Here is a 25,617-nt window from a genome sequence, read left to right as displayed (position 1 = left end):
TTTGGTTTATGATTTTTAAGTTCAGTAGATCTATTTAGGTGATTGTTTGCTTTTTACATGAGGCTTACTGAAAATTTAACAATGGATGATTTAATATAATTGTAATACTAACATGCAACATTTGTTGGCAGATGAAGAGGTTCAAGGAAAGGTGGCAAAGGTAGAGGTTCCTACTCCTGGATTGGTTGGTAATCTGATACCAGGGTCAGTAGGTGTTGGATTGCCTTCACAACCAGCTTATGCTGTTGGCTTGCCAAAGTATGGCTTCCCTCCTTAGATGTTTTTATATCCTAGTTCTTTCTTTAATAGTTATTTGGGGAAGGAACTGCATTTCTGTGTAGATAGACAGTTTTATGAGTATGTCCTTTTTGCTACAATCCTAGCATATGCACTTGCTAGATGGCTAATCTGATATTTGAGGTTGGGATAATTGGTGCTTCATTTCAGATATTGCTGACTGGGCATCAAAATATAATTATGATAAAATTGTTAGCCAATCATTGTCATGAAATATTAGACACAAGTGCAGTTGTTATTCAATGGTAATTTTAGCCGTTTGGTTACTTTTCTTTTTTATTTTAAATGAAATTGTTTTTTAGGGCATAAAGATGCTGCATCATCCATTAACTGACAGCTATTTTTTCTTATTTTTTTTCCAGTTACAATCCTGCATCTGTAACTTTACCAGCTCCGGCCTGGTCTGCTCCTGTACGTCCAGAACCTTGGTTTGCCCCAAATTCAGCAGTTTCTCTGCCTCCTGCTGTTTCTGTTTCCCCAATACAAGTTCAACCCTTGTTTCCCATACAAAATATTAGGCTTCCCCTTCCGGTCACAGCTGCTCCATTATTTCAAGCACCATTCCCAATCAGCCCACCTGGTCTCCCTTCGACAGCTCCACCTATTTCTCAACCATTATTTCCAATAACTGCTAGTAATAGTATTCCTAGCCAAAGTGCACCGTTTGTGGCAACTGTAGCTCCTACTGTTCTATCAAGCTCTCCTGCTGAAATTATGAGCCCAGGAGTTGCAAACTACTTGTCTAGTTCGTTCATGGGGAGTAGTTATAGTGCTCCTAGTGTCCAAGGTTTGGATGCTTTCCTCTACTGGTTGAATAATGTATATGATTTGGCACGCTAGCTGACTTGGTTTCTGTTAACTTGAAATAATTGTTCCTATTGTGGAAGCAGGTTCTTTTTTCCTTAAACTGCCCTAGTAATAATTAAGGATTTCCTCTTTAATGAAATGTTCTGATGCTTTTGTTAATGTTTGATTATGATTGAAGCTATTTTGGATATAAACTTACGTATGTTTTGATTTGTATTCATTTTTGTGATGGATTTCAGTATCATTTACAAGAAAAAACTGCAATCACTAAAGAATGTCTGCTTTGAGATTCTGACTTTATTGTCCTAAGAATGTCTGCTTTGAGAACTAAAATGGATTTCAGTATCATTTTTCTATGATATTCTGACTTTATTGTCCTAAAATGGGAAAAAGAAATGACAATTAGTTCTTTTCTGTTCATAGTCTTGTCAGAAGACTGACTCTTCTTCCAGTTATTTACTATGTATATTTACAGTTGTAATGGAGACATTGATCAGTTCTCTTCTCCATTTGGTGACACAAGTGGCTATCATACATGGACCTTTCTTGGTGGTCTTCTTTTCCACCTGCTCCAGATGCATGATGTCGTGGATGGAAAAATTGGCAGTAATAATTATTAGTGACGATATTATGGAGGAAATCTACAATTTGAAGGATTCTACATGAACTTTCCTTGGTGGTCTTCTTTTCCACCTGCTCCAGATGCATGATGTGGTGGATGAAAAAGCTGACAGTAATAACTCTTAGTGACTATTGTGGAGGAAATGTACAATTTGAATGATTCTGCTACCATCAATAACTTTAGGCTTCAATCACAGAAAAAGCAATAAGTAGATGATACGGTGATTCTTCCACTTTAAGCTGTCCTGTAGGTCTTTGAATATATTGTGGTTTCCAAATAAATGGTTTCATTAGGTTTTTGTATTTTCAAATCAATGTTGTTGAGCGTGTATTTACATTTAGAAGAAAAATAGGTAGGGTATTTAGTTATTTTATAGTAAATACCATAAATGAGCCCTTTCATAAAGTTTAAGAAAATATTCAAAATTAGAGAAAAGGAAACATTGGTTAAATATAAGAATAAGTTACTAAATATTTTTTATGAACGTGTCTAAATAAGTTACCGAAAGAACATATTGACTTGGTCATCACTCAAAAAGACCTATTAGGCTATCAGTCATTCTATGACCAGTCAATTGTGGCTCATAGGGTTGGTAAACTATCCAACTTTCTTGTTTGGGCTCTATGTCACATGGGTGCTGGTGCGGGGGCGCGACACTTTCAAAAACCTTGGGTGCGGGGGTTCGGCAGGGCAAAAATGTGTATATATATAATTTTGAAGTTTTAACAATTAACATTTAATAGTTAACATTGTCATAATATCATTCATCATGCATGCAATATATCAACCTAAATATCAATCAAATAAGTAAAGCAATTACATAAACCAACCTAAATATCAATCAAATAAGTAAAACAGAAAAAAACTAAATTACATACCAAAGTATAATGGATCTTAATAATTTTCTTCTTCATCATCAAATGCATCATTAGAAGGAATACTAGGCTCAGTTAAATCCATGTTTGTTATGTTGAAATCATGCTCTCCCTCGAAGTCATACTCTTCTGAGTTTACATCCCAAAATTTGGATGCTCCTTGTCTGCGTTACAAACCCAATTTGAAAATATTAAATACAATACAAGTATATTTAAATGAAGAACTAAGAAATAATCAAATAACTAAGAGAGCAAATTAGTATCTGTATTCATCATTGGTTCGCTAAAGTAATCGAAGATTTGAATGAACATATACTAAATCCTCTGCACGCTTGCTGCTGAGTTTGTTTATCTTTATGTTGTGGATTTGAGAATATGTGCTCCAATTTCTTTCACAAAAATATGAACTAACAGGCTCCGATAACAATCTTAGTGCAAGACGTTGGAGAAGAGGTGTGTCTGATCCAAATGTTGACCACCATGTGATAGAATCTATATTACTCTCTTCTCTCGCGAATAATGCCGGTGCATATAATCTCGAAGATGAAAATTTTTCAAACTCTTTTGCGACTTGATGTAGAAGATATGCTTCTGGAAAAAGTCTTGTCATACACATATTTCTATGTCTCGATAGCTCTGGGTCTAAATTTAGAGGGACACGACCGATACCACCAACCCGCCACTTATTTGCATAATATTTTGGATTAAGAGAATGTGCATTGCAATGCAAAGGAGTGTTGCTCTTATCCAATGTTCTGACTAAAATTGAATGAATATGATTAAAAATTTTTGAATCATCCAATGCAGGATTTTTTTCTTCATGCTTGAAAACTATAACTTGTATTTTTTCAATCATATTATCCCACATTTTATAAACTTTTTGAAGCATGAACTCATCCTTATCAACTTATTTTAACATTTCCTAAATAGGTTGCGTAAATTGAATGAAGTATACTATTCTGTCCCCAAATTCATCATCAAGAATAAATTTTTTAATTTCTTGAGCCTTGATATCATCATCAGCATAGAATGTTCAATTTTCATCGGTCACCATGTTAATCAAAGCATTCTTCACTCTTTTAATCCTCTTCACCATCACAATGATGAACACAAAACATGTTTCAACGTCCTTCAACAATTTCAGGTCAGAATACCTATTAAATATAACATTAACACGATGGTGGTTAACAACAAAATTTCTAATGCTTTTGACATTTCTTTCTAAATCTTCAATCCATGAACATAAAACATATGCTTGTGAATTTTCTTCTTCTTTGGGGTTACAGAGGCTCTTTAAAGCTGTGTGCTACACAGGGAGTCCAAAAAATATGACAGTACTCACTCTCCAAACTCAACGCTGCACTTTTACAAACTGGAGCGTTGTCTGTAATGATTTGTATCACTTTTTGATCACCCACTTCTTTTATGACTTCTATAAACAATACCTTCAAATACTCTGCATTTTTATATTCCCTAGATGCATCAACTGCTTTTAAGAATATTTGGCCACTAAGCGAACAAACATGAAATTGATCAGTGGACGCCTTTGAATATCTTTCCATCCATCAGACACAATAAAAACTCCATTTTGCTCCCATGAATATTTTTTAATCTCTAGCAACCTCTCCACATTTGCCCTCTCTTCTGCAAGAAGTGTGGTTTGTATTTTTTCTGAACTTTGAGGCACATAGTCACTCAAATTACAATTTGCCAAGGATGTTATTAAATCCTTCCAATAAAGATTTCTAGACGCATTAAATGAGAGTGAACTAAAATAAAAATACCTCTCAACTTTTCTATCCAATTCTTCTCTTCCATATGTATTGAATGCTGCTTGTATCATTCCTCTACCTCCTACATTTGATTTTTTTTTTCATCATCTTCTTGGTAGCTTGCAAATGACACACTAATTGCACAAGAATCGGCCATTGTCTTTTTCTTCTCATATTGTTCTTGTATTTTCTTGTATTGTCTTCGCATTGCCTCATCAACTTTTCTGTATCCTGAAATGTCATGTCCTGGTATCTTCAACAAATGAGCCTTCACTCTTGTGTAAGACCCAACAAAATCTCTTTCGCAAAGCTTTCATCGAAGTCTCTTGTTTTCACCACCTCCTTCTTCAGTTTTTGCAAGTTTATCTACATGTACCCATAGTGACCCTACATCATCAATCTCACTACAACTATCAACAAAACTGACAACAGAACTCACATGTTGGGATGAGGATGACACAAGTCCTTTCCCGTTATCCGTCATTTTTATCCTGAAAACAGAAAAAAATACATTCAAAATTTCATATCAATTATACAAACATTATCTTGATATATATATATATATATATATATATATATATATATATATATATATATATATATATATATATATATATATATCATGACCAAGGAGGGGGGATTTCCCCCTCCCCTGCCAAAAACAGGAAGGGACTCAGCCCCTCCCTTAAAATAAGAGGGAGTAGGGACAGGGGCTCGACCCCCTCCCCTACCGAAAACAGAGGGAGCAGGGGGGCTCAACCCCTCCACTGCCGACCCAACAAGAGAGCGAGAGGGGGGAGGGGTTCGACCCCTCTCCTGCCGACCCAATAAGAGAGCGAGAGGGGGGGCTCATCTTCTCCTTTGTTGAAAACAAGGAGGGGCTCGACCCCTCCCCTGCCGAAAATAGAGGGAGCAGGGGGGCTCAGCCCCTTCGCTGCCGACCCAACAAGAGAGCGAGAGGGGGGAGGGGCTCGGCCCCTCCCCTGTCGAAAACAGAGGGAGCAAAGAGGGCTCAACCCCTCCCCTGCCGACCCAACAAGAGAGCGAGAAGGGAAGGGGGGGGGGACTCGGCCCCCCTCCCCTGTCGAAATCAAAGGGAGCAGGGGGGGCTTGGCCCCTCCCCTGCCGACCCAACAAGAGTGAGAGGGTGCAGGGGGGGGGGGGGCTCGGCCCCTCCATTGCCGACACAAGAAGAGAGCGAGAGGGAGCCAGAGGGTACGTACCTGTGACGAGGGAGAGGAGGAGCCTAGGAGGTGGCATCGGGGCGTCGGGAGGAGAGAGCTCGAGCTGAGTGGCGCCGGAGAGGAGAGGAGAGGAGAGGAGAGGAGAGGAGAGGAGAGATTAGGGCATTTTTTTTGCCCTAATCCTTCTTTTCATCGGGTTTATTTTTTATTTTTTTTTAAGTTTGAAACGTGGATGAAAATGATCCTGGGTGCCGCACGCTCACCCGCATTGCGTCTTGTCGACGCTGGTGCGGCACCTGCTTTGTCGAGTCCCTGTGACATATTGGGCTCCATGTAACATGGGTTCTTAAAAAATGCCTTGCTTCATACTTTTGGTCTATGTCACACCGACACTCCATTGCACCTGCCGTACCCATGTCGATGCTGCAGGACATGGGTACGGGTACCGGATGCATTGCGGGGGTACACACTGGGTGGTGTTCAATCCCGCACCGGGTCAGGTCCAATCCCGACCTGACCCAAACACTATTTTTTTTTGCGTGTTGACCTGAGAGAGAGAGAGAGAGAGAGAGAGAGAGAGAGAGAGAGAGAGAGAGAGAGAGAGAGAGAGAGAGAGAGAGGCCTTCCTCTTTTATAAGATATTGATCCTAATATAGTGGATCCATATATAATCCAGACCTAGACCCAGATCCAAACTATCTCTCTCTCTTTATATATAGCTGTGTCCCCGTGCCTGCATTTTTTGAATTTGCAGGGTACGGTATCCGTACCCATGTGACAGCTTTTGGTCCTGGATGCTGGTGGTTCCGCCACCTGTAGGCAGACTATAATTTATAGAGTATGTTGCATGTCTTTACAGATATGTCACCACTTTATGTTTTCTCTTTATATGTCTTAGTACAACTCTTCATTTCTAGTGTTTAGGGCTGGCAAACGAACTGAGCATCTCGTGACTCGGCTCGGTTCGGCTCATCACAAACTCGTTCCTGATTGTTTCGTATAGTTGGCAAGCCCAGCCATGAGCAGCTTGTTTAGCTTAAATGAGTCGAGCCCGAACACAGGGACTGGCTCAGTTTGGCTTGGGAGATCTCATATAGAAATATATTTTTATGTATAATATACTTCTTAAGTGTGATAAACAAAAAGAAGAATGCATAAACTATGTATAAAAAGAGAAGGATGCATGAAAAACCTATACATAAAATATGAAGTGTAATATGCAATATATATATTTCAAGTATAATATAAAAGTGCATATATTCCATGTATAAATAACATGAAATGTTTTTACACGAGCCAGCTCGTCTTCGGCTCGTCTCATTCAGGGAGGAGCAGAGCTCGAGCTTAGCTCGGCTAAACATGAACATGAGCCGAGCCATGAGCTCGATCCACTGGTAAATGAGCCGAGCCCGAACGTGCCCTGTTCGATTCTTTCGGCCGTTTACCAGCCCTACTAGTGTGTGTGTGTGTGTGTGTGTTTGCATGTGCATGCTGTATTAATGCCCATTGATAAGTATTTTTTTTTTTTTATGATGAAAGCATAGCAGGGTTCTGTTTCTTTAAATTATATGCATCTAGTACCTTTATAAAGGACTAAAAAGATGCTCCCCTCCTTATACACAAAAGGCATTACAACAATTCATATTAGGACCTGGACAGGAAACACGGTTACCTAATAGATAGTATTTGAAATCGACTTCGGGCCCGTTTGGATCTATGTTTATTTATTGTTTGCATATATAAATTTAAACACATTTTATAAAGAAGAATCTTGCCTTTTAATTAAGTGAATGTTTGGATCACCAAAAATTTAAATTATAATGAAGAAGAAAATAAGATTAGTGAGTATTGGTGATGGTGGTGGATGGCGGGGCAACGAAAGTGGTGGTAGTGGTGGTCGTTACAGTGGTGGAAATGGTGATGGCGGTGATGACTAGAGTTGCCAGTCGAGGAAGCGGGAAGCGAGGCACTTTCAAAATTTTAGGAAGCGGAAAGCGTGAGACGACTTAGAAGCGAACAAGGAATCATCTCGGAAGCGAGGGGAAGTGCAAAAAGAGAAAAAAATAAAAATAAAATCGCTTGCCATTTTTTTTTGCGCTTCCCAGCACGTTTCGAAAGCGCGATGTTTTGTGCTTCCGAAATGCGCTTCGGGGAAGCATGCTTCCCCACTCCCAAGGGCGCTTCCGGTAACTCTGGTGATGACAATGCTGATAATAGTGATGGCAATGGTGATGATGGTGGTGGTGGTAGTGATTAATGTTGTTAGATTCACTAGGTGAATCAGTTTTAAAGAAACCCTTGAATCAAATCGTTTGTGAACCGACAATTTGTCACCATCAGATGATGTATTTATTAAACAATAAAAAATATTAAAACAATGTTCGAAACGCGAGGGCTAAGGTATATAAGGAGGTTTATGACAAGTTGAATACCAAAGAAGGCGAGAAGGATATTTATAGGCTTGCAAAGATGAGAGATAGGAAATCGAGGGATTTGGGTATGGTTAGATGTATCAAAGATGAAACGCAAAGAGTTTTTGTCAAAGATGAGGAGATTAAGGAGAGATGGAAAGATTATTTTGATAAGCTATTTAATGATAGTCATGCTCAAGATCTTGGAGACTTCTCCATTCCTTTTCATGAGATAAATCGTGACTTCATGCACAAGATTCAAAAGAAAGAAATTGCAGAGGCTTTGAAGAAAATGAAATCAAGAAGGGCAGTTGGCCCAGATGGTATACCTATCAAGGCTTGAAAATGCTTGGGAGAGAAAGGTATAGACTGGTTGACAAATCTTTTTAACTTGATTTGGCGAACAAATAAGATGCCTTATGAGTGGAGGAAGAGTACTTTGGTGCCTTTATATAAGAATAAGGGTGATATACAAGATTGCACAAACTATCGTGGTATAAAACTCATGAGTCATACTATGAAACTTTGGGAGATGGTGATTGAGTCTAGGTTGAGGAAGGTTGTCATGATATCAGAGAATCAATTTGGTTTTATGCCTGGAAGATTAACTATGGAAGTTATACACCTCCTTAGACAACTTATTGAAAGATATAGAGAGAGGAACAAAGATTTGCATATGGTTTTTATTGATTTAGAGAAGGCATACGATAGAGTACCTAGGGATGTTCTCTGGTGGACAATGATGAAGAAAGGTGTTTCTCTCAAGTACATTAGTATAATTAAAGATATGTATGAAGGAGTAGTAACCAATGTCCGCACTTGTGGAGGGGTGACAACCAATTTTTCGATAACGGTTGGGTTACATCAAGGATCTGCTTTAAGCCCTTTCCTATTTGCGATAGTGATGGATGAGCTTACGAGATCAATTCAAGAAAATGTACCGTGGTGTATGTTGTTTGCTGATGATATTGTTTTGATTGATTAGTCTAGAGCTGAGGTTAATGCTAAGTTAAATTTATGGAGACAAACATTGGAAGCTAGAGGTTTTAAGTTGAGTAAGAGTAAGACTGAATATATGGAATGTCGGTTTAGTAAGCAACGAAGTAGTGATGGGAGTGTAGTGAAGCTTGGTGAGCAAGAAATACCGGTGAATGATTATTTCAAATATTTGGGATCCATCGTTCAAAAGTATGAAGAAATTGATGGAGATGTAAATCATAGGATAAAGGTTGGGTGGATGAAATGGAAAAGTGCAACTGGAGTGCTGTGCGATCGTAGAATGCCATTTCGGTTGAAGGGAAAGTTTTATAGGACGACTATTAGACCCGCTTTACTATATGGTACGGAATGTTGGGCTGCCAAGAGACATCATATTCAAAAAATGAGTGTAGCTGAGATGCAGATGCTTAGATGGATGTGTGGAAATACAATAAAAGATAAGATTCAGAACGAGGAGATACGTAAGAAGGTAGGTGTTGCACCCATTGAAAATAAGATGCGAGAGAATCGTTTACGGTGGTTTGGACATATTCGGCGAAGGCCTAATGATGTTCCAGTTAGAAGGTTGGAGAAATGGGAAAATATATTAGTTAAAAGAGGTCGGGGTAGGCCTAGGAAGACTTTGATGGAGATGATAGGAAAGGATATGAATGCTTTGAACCTCACCGAGGACATGGCATTGGATAGAAATGATTGGAGGAAAAGGATTCATGTGGAAGACCCAAAATGAATTTCTTTTTTGGTTCATATCGCTGACCCCAATTGTTTTGGGATGAAGGCGTAGTTGTTGTTGTTGTTTTTAATCACTCAAAAATATTTAAAAAATTGAATTAAAATGAAAGATGAATCAGACCCTTCTGAATTGGCTAACAGATTCAATCTGAATTGGCCGATGCGGTCCGATTTTGAAAACATTGGTAATGGTGATGGTGGTGGTGGTGGAGGATGATTGTGGAATGAAAGAAAATAAGTAGTTATAAAAAAGCTCTCTTTATCTTTGAAAAAGGGTGAAATTTTAGAAGTCTTTAAAAAAATAAAATAAAAGATCCTATCCCCAAAACTTGCTATTTAAAATAAATGTAAATGGCAAGGGGCAATTTCTAAAGTGATCTAAACAGGGGTTAGAGTCTAAAGAAAGTATCACCTCAAAAATTGCATTTATTGCCAAATAATAAGAAAAATTAGTAAAACGTTTCTGGTTCTGAAATTCCTTCATTTCGTTTTAAAATTTTTTACTCTTTTTTTTTCTCTGGTGAGTTTTATAATTCTGTTGCATTAGCATCATGTTTATTTTATATGTTGAAGGCAGATACCCACTGGTTAATTTTGGATATGTGAATTGAAATTTGGTGCTATCCCTTTCCTAACCGTGTATTTTATTAGTAGTTACAGAATGAGGTCTCTTTCAAACCTGCTGTTGATGAAACTCTCCTGCATTCTTTATACTTATTAAAGAAATCAGTATTAGTTGCCCTTCCATGCTATCACTTCAGTTGTTTCTTCATGCATCAATGTTTTTGTATAGTAATAGTAAAAATGATCGCACTTCATCATTATTGCTAAATACCATGATAATCAAAAGCTTCTCAGGTAATGACAAAGTTACTTTAATTTGAAAGAAAATATTTTATGTTTATTATAATATTCAGCAGAAATGTTGCTAATTTATGTTCATTTTCAGTTATTTATTAAATCTCCAATTTGTTTTAGATTACTGACTTGCTGAAAACAGATGCACAGTGTTACACCTTTTTTTTCCTTGTTTATAATGGTCGGTTTTCTTTTTTCTTCCTTCTGGCCACTCAGCCACTGTAACAAGATAGGTGAAAGAGTAAGCACCTGAGCGGTATTCTCCTTCACTTGGCTTCTAGTATCAGGAGTTAATGTTCTGCTGTAAAGGAATTAGTAAAGCTGAAGTGTGGAAATCAGGTGTCCTGATTGCGGTCCAACCTTGAACAATTTCGGAAATGTTATATGATATGAAATTTTATATCTTACAGTTATCACTAAAGTGCATCTTTTTGTTCTTTAGTTTCACCATATGTCCTTGACAATCCGTGTATGAAACTGAGTGAAATTCTGTTGTCATCTCTGCCATTTAAACTAAGTCTGCATATTCACAGTTGTATTATGTTGCGCCTTCAGAAACTGAAGCAGTAATGTTTATGTATTAAAGTGATAGAAACACATCATGTTATTCTTTTAAATTGATCATCTGCTTCCTCTGCCAGCTGCATTTGATAATGAATGTTGATAGCGGTTCTTTTGGAAGTCAGTTGCTGCTATGTACACTGATCTATGTATTATGATCATTTTAGTTTATTTTTGCTGCTCTTTTGTTTCTCCTATGCACTTTTTTGTTTTCCTTGCCTCACATTGTGATCTTACCCCTTCTAACATTGTTTACATGTGATTTCCATAGGTGGTATTTCTTCCTCCAATTCCCACATGTATGCTTCGGGTCCTAATACTGGTGGTCCTTCAATTGGTCCTCCACCTGTGATATCTAACAAAGTTCCAGCTTCTCAACCTGCCACTAACGAGGTCTACTTAGTTTGGGATGATGAGGCAATGTCAATGGTTAGTAGGTTAAATTTTTTTAATGTACTATATTTGTTTTTGGAGGATGTAAAAGCATGATATGAGGTTAGTTCTAACATTCAATGTGTCGCCCTGGAATTTGTTAAATTTCTTGCAGGAGGAAAGGAGAATGTCCTTATCAAAGTATCAGGTGCATGATGAGACAACACAGGTAAGTTATACTGTCTCACTTGATATATGATTCCAATGGTTGCACAAGTTGCTGTGCACATCCAAGTAGGTTGGTTGCTTTCTCTCTGTTTCTATGTTTCTGGCTCCAATTTGTCATATTGTAAAGGATTGACAGTTTGATCCTAGAGCCACATATTCGTGCTAGTTTTGCCTCGAGGTGAAAGGTAGTTCTGTGATACTCATGAATAACAACACTATATGGAGGCATGGGTCTTATCAAAGCCTTCATTAAAAGAAAGATTGGATTTCAGATTAAAATTTTTTCTCTAAGCTTCAGGTTTTTTATTTTTTCCTGCTGCAACTTTTCCTTTTTTCCCTGAGGTTTTGGATTTCATATGGTGGACCGAGGGAGGCACAAACTAAAAATTGATACATGTAAGAGAATCGACCAACATGTTTGATATTTTAAAGGTTCTTTAAGCTAATAGCATCAGGCCAGTATAAAAATATGCAAATTGCTTATACATCTTTTCTTTTCTAATCTATTCCATGAGACTTTTGAATGCCGATTTTTATTCAATCTCCCTATGCTTCATAACAAGTGGAACGAGAATATGGCCTCCAGGCTTTTGTCAATTCATAGCATTTCTTGTTATCTTTTTTGGTCACTCGTGCAATCAGACATTGCCACAGGTCAGCTTTTCATTCAGCTTAGATGTTTTATATCTTTTGCAAAAAAGCTAATAGATTTTGCTTAGACTTGTGCTTGTTCTCCATTCTTATGTTCGGAATGGTGATTTGTTCTTTCAGATGAACTCCATTGACGCAGCTATTGACAAAAGGATACTAGAGAGCAAACTTGCTGGGCGTATGACATTTGAAATTTGAGGCTATGGAATCTCCTCTGAATTTCTTTCCACAGTTTCGGGATGTGAGGTATTTCGTAGAGTGAAAAATTCTTGCACATGCCTGACATTTTTTTGGCGTCAATTATGAGGGTGGGTGGGGAGATATTGGGTTATAGTGATCTTGTCTTGTATACAATGACAATGTTAGGTTTCATTCTTCCTAATGGTATACTATGGAGGGAATGTCGTTCTTTGTTTTGAGCTGTTCTTATAATGTCATCAGCTTATTTTGTATTCCTTAATTTTTTTTTTTTTTGTAGTTGGGAGTTTGCTTCTATTTCAAGTGTTAGCTGGTTACAAATGACTCCATGATCTTCAAACCATGAATCGTTGGGCCTTGTGCTCTTGTCTGGGACTTGTGTTGACCCAGAGCTGGATGTTGTGCATAATATGAAGATACTATGAATTACACTAGAGGGGGCCTTGATCCCGCATCTCACATGGATATTCCATTTTGGCCCATGTCTTGTCCCCTTATAGACTAGTCATATAAAACTTCATAAAAGTGGTCATATCGCTGTATCGGCAGTCGTATCCATGTGACATAAGTTGGCTATAAAAAGGAGAGAGAGAGAGAGAGAGGTCAGATAAAATGTGTCATCAGTCGTTCATCAACTAAATTCGGTGGGCTTTGGGACTATTGCGAGAACATCCTTTCTTAACTCACATACAGTCTTTAAAGTGCAGAAAGACTATGACAGAGTAGGTTTTGAGTAGGGATGCAAGTGGATCGGATTAAGGGTGTCAATGGGCTGAGTATGACCTGATCCTGACCTGTATTGGATCTGTTAGGGTCAGGGTTTGGTAACAAAGGAAGGGGTCCGATTAACTATTCAGGTTGGACTCCATGAAGTCTGAACAGGCTGGGTATGGTTTATGAAATTTTATACCAAACCTGAATCTGACCTGTTTCGATTAAGATCTGCAATTTCAATGTAAACAACTTAAAAAACATTATTTTACGAAGTCTGGTTTGTGTAACCTTTATTGGATCTGGGTATGGTTTCTTAAGAAAGATCTTGTCAGATCTGATACCCCAGATCCATTACCAACACCTCCTAGTTGGATCTGGGTATGGACTCACCCATTTTGGCAATTGTCAGACCTGTTGACACCCCTAGGTTGCATCCGGGTTGGAGGTTTTGCAATTTTTGGCGGTTTCAGATCAAATTCCAAGCCGAATCTCTGTGTATTTAGCTGTTCAGGATCCCAACCGTTTTCATCCTGAGTTTTGAGCCATTAGGCTTGGTTTGTCGAAGGTTGTTAGAGTAAGCCACACACCAAGTCAGGTTGTTGGCTGATCAAAATAAAAAAAGGTGATCATTCAAAAGTTATCGTGCGAGTGTGTAACTTCACACAGCTGGGCCTGGGTGTGTGCTTACTCTGGTCTCAATGGGGTTCTGTCTCGGAGCAAATCCGACCTACTTTCTAGAAATGGGCTTGGTTGGCCCCCAAGTCCAGTATGTTAATCTAGGACCTAGCCAGTACTGAACAACGAACTACCATTGCTCATACCAGCAGAACTGAGCTCTTTGGGAAAATTACCAGTGTGCCCACTGTAGCCAAATGAATAGAAGAAGAATTTTACTGGCAAGTGACAATCTATACCCATAAGGCAAAAGGGAGACAAGGAAAAGAAAACTGAAAAGCCAATCTTGATGCCTTTACGAAAACGTATAACACGTTTCACCAAAGATTTCAAACACAAGCTACACCCTTTTTGCTGTCATTCAGGTCGTGGTTTAGTGAGGGCATATTTTCACTTGGACCAACATGCTCATATCGCCCAACTCATTCATTCTCGAATCCTATTTTTTGCAAGCCTTGAATCTAAACAAAACTCGACCAATATAACAAACACGATCATCCGAATTTAGAAAAGCAGCAGCTAACTATTTTCATGCTAATTCCTGAAAAATGCGATTGCTCAATGTTGATCATCCTCTGCAGGACCCCACAAAGCATCAGGCCCAAACACTTCAGCGTGGATCCTCATCATAATTTATATGAACAATTTATGTTAGATCCAGTTAGGCTTAAGTTTAGCTCCGACGACCTTCGTCTTGCTTCCACCTTTCTCCTATGCTCTGCTTTTTCATATAGGAGAGAGCAGGAAACGACGACGTTCACATCCCCTTTTTGCTTGTGCAGACTCGTGAAACACGGGTGTGATTCGATTCAAAATCTCACGGGTGGAGAGATTTTGATCCTCATGAGAATCAAAATCACTTCACTATTCAAATCTCATGTTTGGTTGAGCATGAGATTTGAATAGTAATGAGAATCACTCTCTCATTTGAATGAGAGTGTTTCTCTTGTGATGGAAACAAACGTCCCCTTAGAGGATAATCATTTGCTAGTCTAAAGTGTACAATCTAGTTGAAAAATCATAAACTCAAGTTGTATCCACTCAACCTGACCTCATGGATGTCTTTAACATGTTTTGTTTGCTAGGAAACACGCTTGAGAGAGAGAGAGAGAGAGAGAGAGAGAGAGAGAGAGAGAGAGAGAGAGAGAGAGAGAGAGAGAGAGAGAGAAAGCCTAGGTGTGTTAGAAGCATAAATAATGCGGCAATCACCACGTTTCCGCTTAAAAGGAAGGAGATTAATGAGCTTCTCGTTAGTGGGAAGCAAGCATTCCCTACAATAAGAAGTGTTTTCCCTATAGGCTTCCCAATCACTTCCTAGGGGTGCCATTGGGTTGGGTTCGACCTGGACCCAACCCCTACCATGCCCTATATGGTCAGGGTTTGGTGATAAGCAAGAAGGTCCGATTAGAATCTGGGTCAGACCTCAAGGATCCAATTAATATATGGAGCTGAGTATGGTTTGTGAAATTTCATACCAGACCCGGGCCTGACCCGAGTTCTGACTAAGATCCACAAATTTTCAATGTAAAAAAAGGTAAAAATATTATTTTACTGGGTATGGTCCAGGTCTGGTTCGTGGAATCCTTATAGGATCCGGGTATGGTTTATCTTATAGTGAGTCCAATTAGACCGCTGTCCGGACCCGATACCATCATCTCAGATCAGATATGAGTTTGGTTTCACCTGAGTCTGAACCAAACCCAACCCGTTGACACCCCTATCATTTCCACTTTGCTTCTTAATTGCTTTGAATCACTCCATATTCTTTTAATGTTATTTTTTAGAGTTTTTCCATAATAGCCTCTCTTATTAGGCAAATTCAAAGACTCTTTCCTTATCTCATTTCTCCAGATCATTCTTCTCTTATTGCCATTTGCCAGCCATCCGTAAGTTTACTGTACATCACGACATAAGAGTCCCACAAGTTTTTTTTAGGACTATTGATGCTCTAGATGATGAGATCTAGACCATACAAAATAGACGACCCAAATTAATCCAAAAACCATGTGTTTGGGAGGCCGTTCATCCTATGAATGAACAATGAGAGGCAGCTATGATGACCCGATACACACTTAGGGGTGTCAGCAGGTCGGATTTTGTCCGGACCCATGTGGAACCAGACCCAAACCTGACTTGAAATGATAGCACTGGATCCGGACCTTAGCCTAATTGGACCCACCATATGAACCAGACCCAGTAAAAGAATAAGTTTTTTTTTTTTTATCATTTTTACAATAAAAAATTAAGGATCTTAATCAGAACTTGGGTTGGACTGGGTCTAGTATTAAATTTCACAAACCATACCCGGCTTCATATATTAATCGGACCCTTCGGGTCTGACCCAGATTCTAATCAGGCCTTCATATATATAGAAAACTCATTTTTTGGGAAACCATTTCAAAAACCAGAAACCTAGCATTTCTGAAACTTGTGGGAAACTTATATATATGCATGGGAGGCTCGTTTCACATTATATGTGAAAGTTGGTTAATTACCTTATGTGGAAAAGTCGTTTCTCTTATTTAAGGAACATGCATATTTTCGTTAAACAAGATTTTTTTTTTCAAAAAAATTGAAATACATGTGTTATTCAAAATTTTAGTTATCTATTTAGAAAATTAATTTTTGCATATATATTTTATGTTAATAATGTAATTTATTGGATGAAATTGAAGAAGTTCAAAAATTAATGTAACTGGATTATTTTTCTTAATTCTATCTAAACATATGTTGTATTTAAATACTTTATTTATAATATCTAATATTTATTAAAAGTGTGCTGACTATACACTCGTTCATATAAAATCTAACTAAATTTATAGTAGTTTTATAGTTGTAGCCAATCATGTGTTTTATTAAAAATAAATTATTAATTCTTATTATTTATCATAATGTGCCTAAAGGAAGTAAAGTTTGTATATACTTTATGCATATTCTCAATATTTGCACTTTTGCTTCGCACACACACTGTCATGTTTTTCGTTTCACATGCCGTTTCTGCCCGTTTTCGTAGGAACCTTTTGTTTGAAAGGCAAGCTGAGGTTAGGCAGACCCCCACCAGTCATTATTCAACGTATCACTGGGTTTTGAACCTGCAATGTCCCACCACAAGGAGACGTGCACTGACAGCTCGTACCAACCAGGTGGAGCCCCCCGTTGGTATTTTTGGTAGCAACCTTGATTCAGCTCGTCAAGCCAAAACTAGGTTAAGTCATATGCCCTCTTCCCCTATTTTCTTCCAAACATAACCAAAAACCGCAACCACTCTTGCATGAACTCGCCCTTGCATGAATTGGTGTTCGAGTTATTTATTTAAACAAATGTTTGCAACTAGGGCTGGTAAACGAACAAAGCAGCTCGTCACTCGGCTTAGTTTGGCTTGTCACAAACTCGTTCGTGATCAGTTCGTATAGTTGGAGAGCCAAGCCATGTGCAGCTCATTTAGCTTAAACAAGTCGAGCCCGAACACAAGGTGCTCAGCTCGGCTTGGCTGGATAGTGCTCCTATAGATAATATATATTTTATGGATAATATATATTTTGTGTAATATTTTAAAAAAAAAGCAGCATAAAATATAAAAAAAAGGATGAATGAAAAATATACACATAAAATATTGACTCTTAAGTGTAATTTATAAAAGGTTATATATATTTTCAAGTACAATATATAAAAATATATACACTATGTATAAATAGCATGGAATGTTTTTACATGAGCCAGCTCATGTTTGGCTCGTCTCATTCGTGGATGAGCCGAGCTCGAGCTCAGCTCGGCTAAACATGAACACGAGCCGAGCCACGAGCTCAATCCACTAGTAAATGAGCCGAGCCCGAACATGCCCTGTTCGGTTGGCTCATTTACCAGCCCTAGCTGCAACGTCCTTTTAGTGGTTCGATAGGAGTAGTTAACTCTTGCGACCACCACTAGGGCATATCTTTTTGAGCTATTGGGGGCATAGGCAAAGTTTAGTTGACCAGAAAGTAGGGATGTAAACCGTTCGGGTGCAACTACATACCCGACCTAAATCTGAGTCTATTAAGCAGGTTTGGTAGGTAAATTTGGATCCTAATAATAATTGAATCTGGGTTTGGTATTAAGTTTTTTCATTCAAATCCGAACCTGAATCAGACTAGAAACCTGACTCGATTAAGTGTAAATACCAGGTTTTAAGCTGGTCAAATCCGAGTTTGGTTTTATCTTTTTCCATCCGAATCCGAATACGAATACAATTAAACCATTCCCGATTAAGTCAGACTTGGTAGTGCCTAGATCCGACCCGAATCCAAACTGTTTACATCCCTATCAGAAATGTATACCAGATCCATCCGCTAGCAGAGCAACCAAAATAGAATTTGGATTCGATCGTGAATCTCTGTATTGAACCGACTGCTTCAATGTGATTGGACCTTGGATTTTGATCCTTTTGAAACATGGCATAAAACTTTGAGCTGTAGGCGTTCATCTCCTCTATTCTATTTCTCTACGTACCCTCTCATATATAATCTTCTCGGCTAGGTTCTGGATCTGTGGCTTGATCCATCTAAGAATTGGACTTGCCATCTTCTACCGAATATAAATAAAAGAACATATCTAGATTCAAGACAACCAGAACCCACATTAGTTTCTCACCTGACCCTCTGTGCATCTCAGTCCAATATGTGCAATCCTACTCCATCCCATTTTTTAGGTATTCGGTTCAATACAGGTGTAGGAGGAATGCAATAAATATATAACCCACACCATACATTTCAGAAAAGGGGGAATGAAAACGGAGTGTCCAACTTTGCACTATCAAACGTTTGCGGTGAATGAGCCCCAAAGGGGTTTGGTGAAGTGGGAAGTGGGCTTGGCCCACTAGATGGGGGGTGATCAGGGTTCTATTATCATAAGTGCCAAATCTCTTATATTATAATAAGGGCAAGCGACAAAAATAAAGGGGTAATTAGCCCTTGCTTTATCCTTTTTACTCATGAGCCAAAGCTGGCGATTCCTTAGGGGTACTAAGGTGTGGGCCATGAGTTTACACAGTTGGAAAAGTGATCGTAAGTAGGACAAACATTAGGTCTTTGATCTCAAGGATCTTCTTTCGTCGTTCATGATAAAAAAAAAAAAAAAAAAAATTGTATTTGGTGAATCGAGAAACTTCGTTGGTGCAAGGTATTCTTAAGTGTTCATTTTTCTCTTGCACCTTGTCTAAAGTTTATATAAATGAAGGGATACTTTTCTTTTTTTTTTTATTGGATTTATAACCTGAAGAAATTGCACCTGGTACTATAAGACCTTGATCGCGTTGGCTCAACCTGCCATACCTATGATCATCGTGCCCACAGCGTAAAACTCTGAGGCTAAGACCCCTACTCCCGAGCCTATGCTATGTGTTGGCTTGCAACGAGGGGGTGACACCCATGAAAATCAAACCATGACTAGGCCCTACCCACCACGCCAACCCCTTTTTGGGGATACTTAATCATGAAGGCTCTCAATTTTTCATGTACCAAAATTTATTTAACTAGATAAGGTGGGTTGGAAATCATTGAAAGAGCCAAAGCCCAAGGACAGGTGGCAGCCAACTCGGTAGGGTGGGTCCCTACCTCAAAAACACATGGCATCAACCTGGTGAAAGATAAGCTGACACTCAAGGACATGTGGGACCCTTATCACGATCTCCAATTAGATTGCTTCCCGAAAGTGGGTCGGTTGTAAAGCAGGACGAGAAGACCAGAGCGATCGTCACTGATAGGAGAGTCCACAAGGGGAGTGGGGAGGCTCATACCGATCCAGATCCGTAGTTTTTTCTCGGGTCTGGACCAGATTCGTGGTCCGTGTGGGAGAACAAGAAGGATACGGGAGACCTGGGAAAGATCCTGTCAAAATGATTCTTACTCGACCTTTTATTTTTTATTTCGTGTCTGAAACCATAGGCTGCACCCAGATCCAACACTAATTCAAACCAGACGTCAGGTATTCGTTCTGCCAATTTCACACCCATGCGTAGGGATGGCAGTGGGGCGGGGCGGGGCGGGGGACAAGGTCTCCACCCCCGCCCTGCCTCAAGATTTTATCCTCCACCCCTGCCTTCATCTCCGTTTCATGTCCTCCATCCCCGGTTCAAACGGGGATGAGGCGGGGCGGGGATATTGTGGGGAAAAGTGGTCGGGGTGGGGATGAGGCGGGGATTGTGGCAGGGCGGGAAAAAGTGCACGTCCATCCCGGCCTCCACCCCCGGACGGGGATGGATTTAATTAACCTTCGTCCCCGCCTCCATCTCTGTTTCATACCCTTCATCCCCGGTCCAAACGGGGTGAGGCGGGGCGGGGCCCCGCTTTCCCCGGGTCCACTGCCATCCCTACCCATGCGGCTGAAGGCCACGTGGTAAGCGGGGGTCCTGTGCCAAACTGAAGGCCCAGGTTCGAATCCCTCTGCCACATGCGGCTTAAGAGATATTTGGTAGGGGTCTCCCTAACCCTAGCTTGCCTTTAAAAAAAAAATTTTTGAGGCCCAAATTGGACATGTATCTCAACTCAGAAAACTAAGACTATGAGAAGGTGGTCCCACCCATAGTTGCTAGAAACGGATATGAGTACTGGTAGTCTGGTACCGGTACGTGAGGGCTTAAAAAGTTTTAGGTACGGTTTTATTTGAAACTCATGTTGATAAGATTTTGAAAAATATCGGTGCAAGTTTCTTATAAATATTGATGCAGTTTCTAAGGGAAATAGAAACGAGTTTATGAAAAGTTGATAAGAAATATATATTTTGATAAAGATATAAACTAAAATAGTTAAGTATAAATATATAATCAATCATTATTGTATAATAAATTATAATATTTAAAAGTCTTAATAAAAAATGATATTGTTTATATGCAAAAGATATTAATAGAAACTAGCTTGATATTCATTTGTAATAGAACACAAACGTGTTTCCATGTAAGTTGATGGTACACATTTCTCAGATAATAGAAATGAGTTTCTTTAATGTTTGATACTTCTGCTTACGGTTTCTGAAACGAGCTACTACTACTGGTACAGTCAGAAGTATCAAGTACCAATGCAATTATGGTTCAACCCGCATCCGATCCATTAGAGTCCCAAATGCCAAAAGGTATTTTTGGAAAACCGGGAGGCACATTTATACAAATAAAATAAAATAAAAAAAAGGCGGCACACGTGCGGTCTCACTTTCATGGCTCAATTCAGGTGGGCAATAAACTAAGCCCCACTAATTACAGAGAAGCACGTTTGGAGGTTTACACGTCTTCAAAATCCAAAACCAGATTTGGATGGATTCCCTCTTCCTTACAGTTTTGGATAAGGGGCATCATATCAATTCAAAAGGAGCTGTCCAAATAAACAAAGCATTAATTAAGCTACCAAATTTGAAACCATCAGATTCAGACCAAAGAGGTTCAATCCTAGCCCACTAGCCCCAGTCCAGTCGACGGTCCGATTAGAACGCTCTCGAGAGAATGAAGCATCGCAAAGCCTGCCGCGAGTCAGACGCACACACCCCAAGACTCTCAAAAAGGGTAAAACGGACAATTTCATGACCTACGTATTCCCGATTCCCGACTCAGAAGGGTGAAAAGATCGGGTGCAATATGATTGCACAAATATATATTTGTGCATTAAGCACCTGATTACCCTCCATCTTGGGACAGGCCTGTTAATTGTGGGGGCCCAAGGGGGCGATCAGATTCCTAATGCACAAAATTTGTGCCATGTGATTGCACCCGATCAGGACTCGGAAGATGGAAGGAAAACAAAAAAACAAAAAAGGAGCTGGCAGGCAAGGGTGTAACGTGTCGATCTGCGATTGATTGGCGTATGCGTGAGGGAAGGGAGGACGGTGGGAGGAACCGAGGGTGGCGTGGCCCCCGTCATTGTCGGGTCACGTAGAACGCTTCAACAGTCTCTCTCTCTCTCTCTCTCTCTCTCTCTGTGGAGAGAGAGAGAGAGAGAGAGAGAGGCCAAAACCTAACGGCGAGAGGGAGACGGAGTGAGCGGTCCACCCACAAGACGACGTCCATCCCATCTAACGGCTCTCTTGTAGTTGTAGCCGCCCTCCCGGAGCGCCATCCACATGTCCTTCCGCTCCTCTTTTCTCTGTCCACGTCGTCCGCGGCACCATTTTAACATGGTGCCGCCACGCTAGAGGCGGGGGTGGGGCGGCGGCAGAGAGAAAGCAAAAAAAAAACAAGGGGGGAAAGAAAACAAGAGAGGCAGCATTGACTACTGCGCCCCTCCTAAGAAGCCGCTCCTTCCTTCACCACCACCCCTACGGCCCTACCCCTCTATAAAACTTTTACCACCCCCCACGCCTTCCTTCACCCCCCACGCCTTCCTTCACCCTCCCGCCGCTTCTCTCCCTCTCTCTCTAAAACCAGAAGGAATCGCTTTCGCTCTCTCCCTAAAGAGAGGATCCTCTATATCCTCTTTTGTATTTTTCTGTTTTCTTTGTTGTTTGGTTGTCTCTGTTTTTCAGAGAGATTTCGATATGGCGCCGAGATCGAAGGTTGGGGGTGGAGGAGGAGTGGCGGGAGCGGTTCTGCAGAAGGAGGTACATTACAGAGGGGTGAGGAAGAGGCCGTGGGGGAGATACGCGGCCGAGATCAGGGACCCCGGAAAGAAGAGCAGAGTCTGGCTCGGCACGTTTGACACAGCGGAGGAGGCCGCACGAGCCTACGACGCGGCGGCCAGGGAGTTCCGGGGATCGAAGGCGAAGACGAACTTTCCCGCGGCCTACGCCGTGCCACTCCCGATCTTACCCTGCGTCGGCGACGCCGGAGATGGGAGCAACAACCGGAGCCCTAGCGAGAGCAGCACGGTGGAGTCGACGAGCCGCGACGGGGCCAGATCGGGCGGATCTGGCGCCGAGAAGGAGGTGGCTCGGCTGCCTAAGCAGTCTTTCGATCTCGATCTAGACCTCCGCTACCACGGCGTCTCTTTGCCTGCCGGCTCCGCCGCCTCCGTCGGGTGCTTCTTCCCTTTCCACCACCCGCGCACTGTCCCCGTCGCCCACCCGCTCTACTTCTTCAACGCGCTCGTCCGAACCGAGAAGCCTCCCGTCGTTGCCTTCGACCCGCGCTCCGTCCGCCTCGATGCCGACGCCTTCCACTTCGGCGCCTCCGTCGGTGGAGCCGTACACAGCGACTCCGACTCGTCGTCCGTCGTCCTCGACCTCCCCCGGCGACCCCCCCTCGATCTTGACCTGAACCTCCCTCCGTCAGAGACCGCCTAACCTGGCCAGACTTTTTCCGATCTTGGGCGATCTGAACGTTGCCGCGGCCATCTCTTCTCTCGAGTCCTCCCGGCTGTTTTTCTTTGTTCATTTTTGCTCTTTTCTTCTTTTCCCTTAACGATCGCATCCGTATTCGGTGCATCTTCCCCTTTCCCGTGAGATTATGTACATAGACAACCAAACCTCTTCGATTTTCCTGTTTTTTTTTTATGAGAAATATGTATATTTCTCCATCCTAATGTAATCGGAAAAGCATCGATCTGCGTTAAAGATCATATTATATATATCCAAAGAAAAGACTCAAAAGACTTCGACTTCTCGCTCTTAATTTTTTCCTCCTTTGGAATTTTCGGCTACCGGTATCTTTTACCGGCGATGTTTTCATTTTCTTTATTGTTTATCATTTCTTAATTTTAATAGTGAAAAATTAGAGGGCATGGGGTGGGTCGGCGTCTGTGACCGTGGGCTGTCCGACGCGGGGGGTGCAATGGCAATTAATCTGCTTTCGATATTCATGATAGCCTCACACGTGTCTTCTCCTGCTTGGCCACTCCCGTGGTACGTGGGAGGAGAGGGAGAGGGGCCCACGTAGGAATATATGGATGACCTGTCCGTCTGGGGAGGCGCGCGGCAGCCTCTTTCGGCGTGACCGGACCCAGCGTGGGTGTGTCTCTCCCCTCGGGGTATAGATGGGGGGGTGGGATGGGATATCATGCATTCCATGTGTGCATGCATGCGAGCGAGGGCATCATAGACATGAGGACACGGTGGGGAGGGGGTGACGGTGGATGACGTTGAGGTGACAGTGTGGGTCCCAGAGTCAGAAATATAAAAGCAACCGGTAAGAGTTGGGGGACGTGGGACGGCTGACTCGTGACGACGGTAGATTCGAGGAACCGTTTTATCTCTTTATTTATTTATTTGTTTATTCCTGGTCGGTCGCAAGACCTTTTCATTTACTGAGATAGATTTATTATTGCTTCTCAGTTTTTTACTTTCTACAGAACTAGATCATTTAAATGAGGATTTTTCCCCGTTGCTTGTGGGCTTTTTCCTTTGCCTGTTTATGCTTCAGGGAACCGAGTTTTTAAGTGCCCTGGCCCGGGTCCCCCCTATTTGGATTTTGGTGGGCTTTGCCCTTTTTTTTTTATTATTAGGGTTTTAGAAAGCTTCCCCTCGTTTATCTGACCTACCCGGGCCCGGGTTACGGAGACTCTCTCTCTCTCTCTCTCTCTCTGAGTTTGACTGTCCGATAATTTTACCAAGTCAGTTAGATGGCTTGTTTTGATTGGCAAGCAGGGGTAAACGGACGTCACCGTAGTTAGAGAGGGCTGCAGCTATCAGGCAAGCAGTAGGGGTTTCACTCCAGGAAGCCTAGCATAGCGCCTGAAGGTGAAGGAATTCTAGCCCTCCCGTTTTATTTCACCCGGACGGCGATGTTGTCTCTGATACTAGAAACAGCTTTTTTCAGGGAAAATATATATAGAATGGGTTAGGTCTATCATCAAGGTTTTGCAAACGAGTTTGGAGGTTTGTCCTTCCAAATTCTGTTCTAAGTGTTGTTACGACGAGGAACCCTTACTGAAGCAAGAAAAATCTTGAGTGTGGCCTCATGATCACTCTACGAGTGGCCCGGCTCTAAAAGACACTGACATACTTGTGCACCAACAGAGTTTGATCCGGTGACCAAGCCAACGACCCCATGGCGTTAGAATCTGTTCTAAGTTCAAAGGAGCTAAGTTACAAGCAACCAGATTATCATCTTTATCCACCGAATTGCATAGAAAGTCACCCATGTATGGTATGAGTTAATCTCATTTCTTGCCCATTATCGGAGCAGAACCAGAACTAGTGATCTAGCCCAAGTAATTTACAAAAAAAATCGTTGCTCGTATAGCGATTTTCTATATATTATATATGTAAGACAATCGTTGCACATGTTAACAATTTTCCGTGGCCGAGTACATTACAAAGTACTCGAGCCAACAATGCCTCGCTCATGTGGCTATTATAAGTAGTGGTGGAATCAGTTCAAACTCTTTCTAAGGTCCAGCATTACTACCCAAATTGGACCGTGATGAATCTTGGTGGATGTTCTTTATGGGCTACTGATGTAAATCGAATACCCGATTCACAAAGAAATTCTATGTTATCCTACTTCTACGAACCGAATTCAAAAGAGAATAAGAAAGCAACAGAAAATATGAATAAATCAACTCATAAAAAAAAATGATCAATAATCCAATCCATCGTTGAGAAACCCCTGTAATGATTATTCATAGAGGAAGATGAGAAACCCTAAGCCTATTTCGGATGTGAGATAGATCAATTACATTGAAATATCAAAATCTAAATTAAACTAAAATCAAAACCTTAAACTAGAATTAGACCAAAATATATCTCTTGGACTCGGACAGTACA

At 40.8% G+C, this 25,617-nt stretch overlaps 2 protein-coding genes across 2 annotated transcripts in view; both read left to right on the top strand.

Moving 5' to 3' along the window:
• LOC149834520 (protein SUPPRESSOR OF FRI 4-like) overlaps positions 1 to 12,870 on the top strand; it is a 29,042-nt gene extending 16,172 nt beyond the window's left edge. Inside the window, exons 3-7 of the mRNA XM_090011460.1 lie at positions 132 to 258; positions 660 to 1,084; positions 11,390 to 11,547; positions 11,666 to 11,719; positions 12,490 to 12,870. Of these exons, the coding sequence (XP_089867586.1) occupies positions 132 to 258; positions 660 to 1,084; positions 11,390 to 11,547; positions 11,666 to 11,719; positions 12,490 to 12,567 (842 nt within the window). The 3' untranslated portion in view covers positions 12,568 to 12,870. The remainder of the gene's footprint in view (positions 1 to 131; positions 259 to 659; positions 1,085 to 11,389; positions 11,548 to 11,665; positions 11,720 to 12,489) is intronic.
• A 9,430-nt stretch (positions 12,871 to 22,300) lies between these two features.
• LOC149834519 (ethylene-responsive transcription factor 11-like) lies at positions 22,301 to 23,502 on the top strand. The gene has a single exon (XM_090010166.1). The coding sequence runs from the start codon at positions 22,453 to 22,455 to the stop codon at positions 23,194 to 23,196; it is 744 nt and encodes a 247-aa protein (XP_089866292.1). The 5' UTR covers positions 22,301 to 22,452; the 3' UTR covers positions 23,197 to 23,502.
• The last annotated feature ends 2,115 nt before the right edge of the window (positions 23,503 to 25,617 follow it).

The sequence above is a fragment of the Nuphar pumila genome, chromosome 6, assembly GCF_984573655.1.
Source record: "Nuphar pumila chromosome 6, dmNupPumi1.hap1.1, whole genome shotgun sequence".
Classification (NCBI taxonomy): Eukaryota; Viridiplantae; Streptophyta; class Magnoliopsida; order Nymphaeales; family Nymphaeaceae; genus Nuphar; species Nuphar pumila.
The sequence above is the reverse complement of the archived record's forward strand: the minus strand, read 5'-3'. Positions and strand labels throughout refer to the sequence as shown.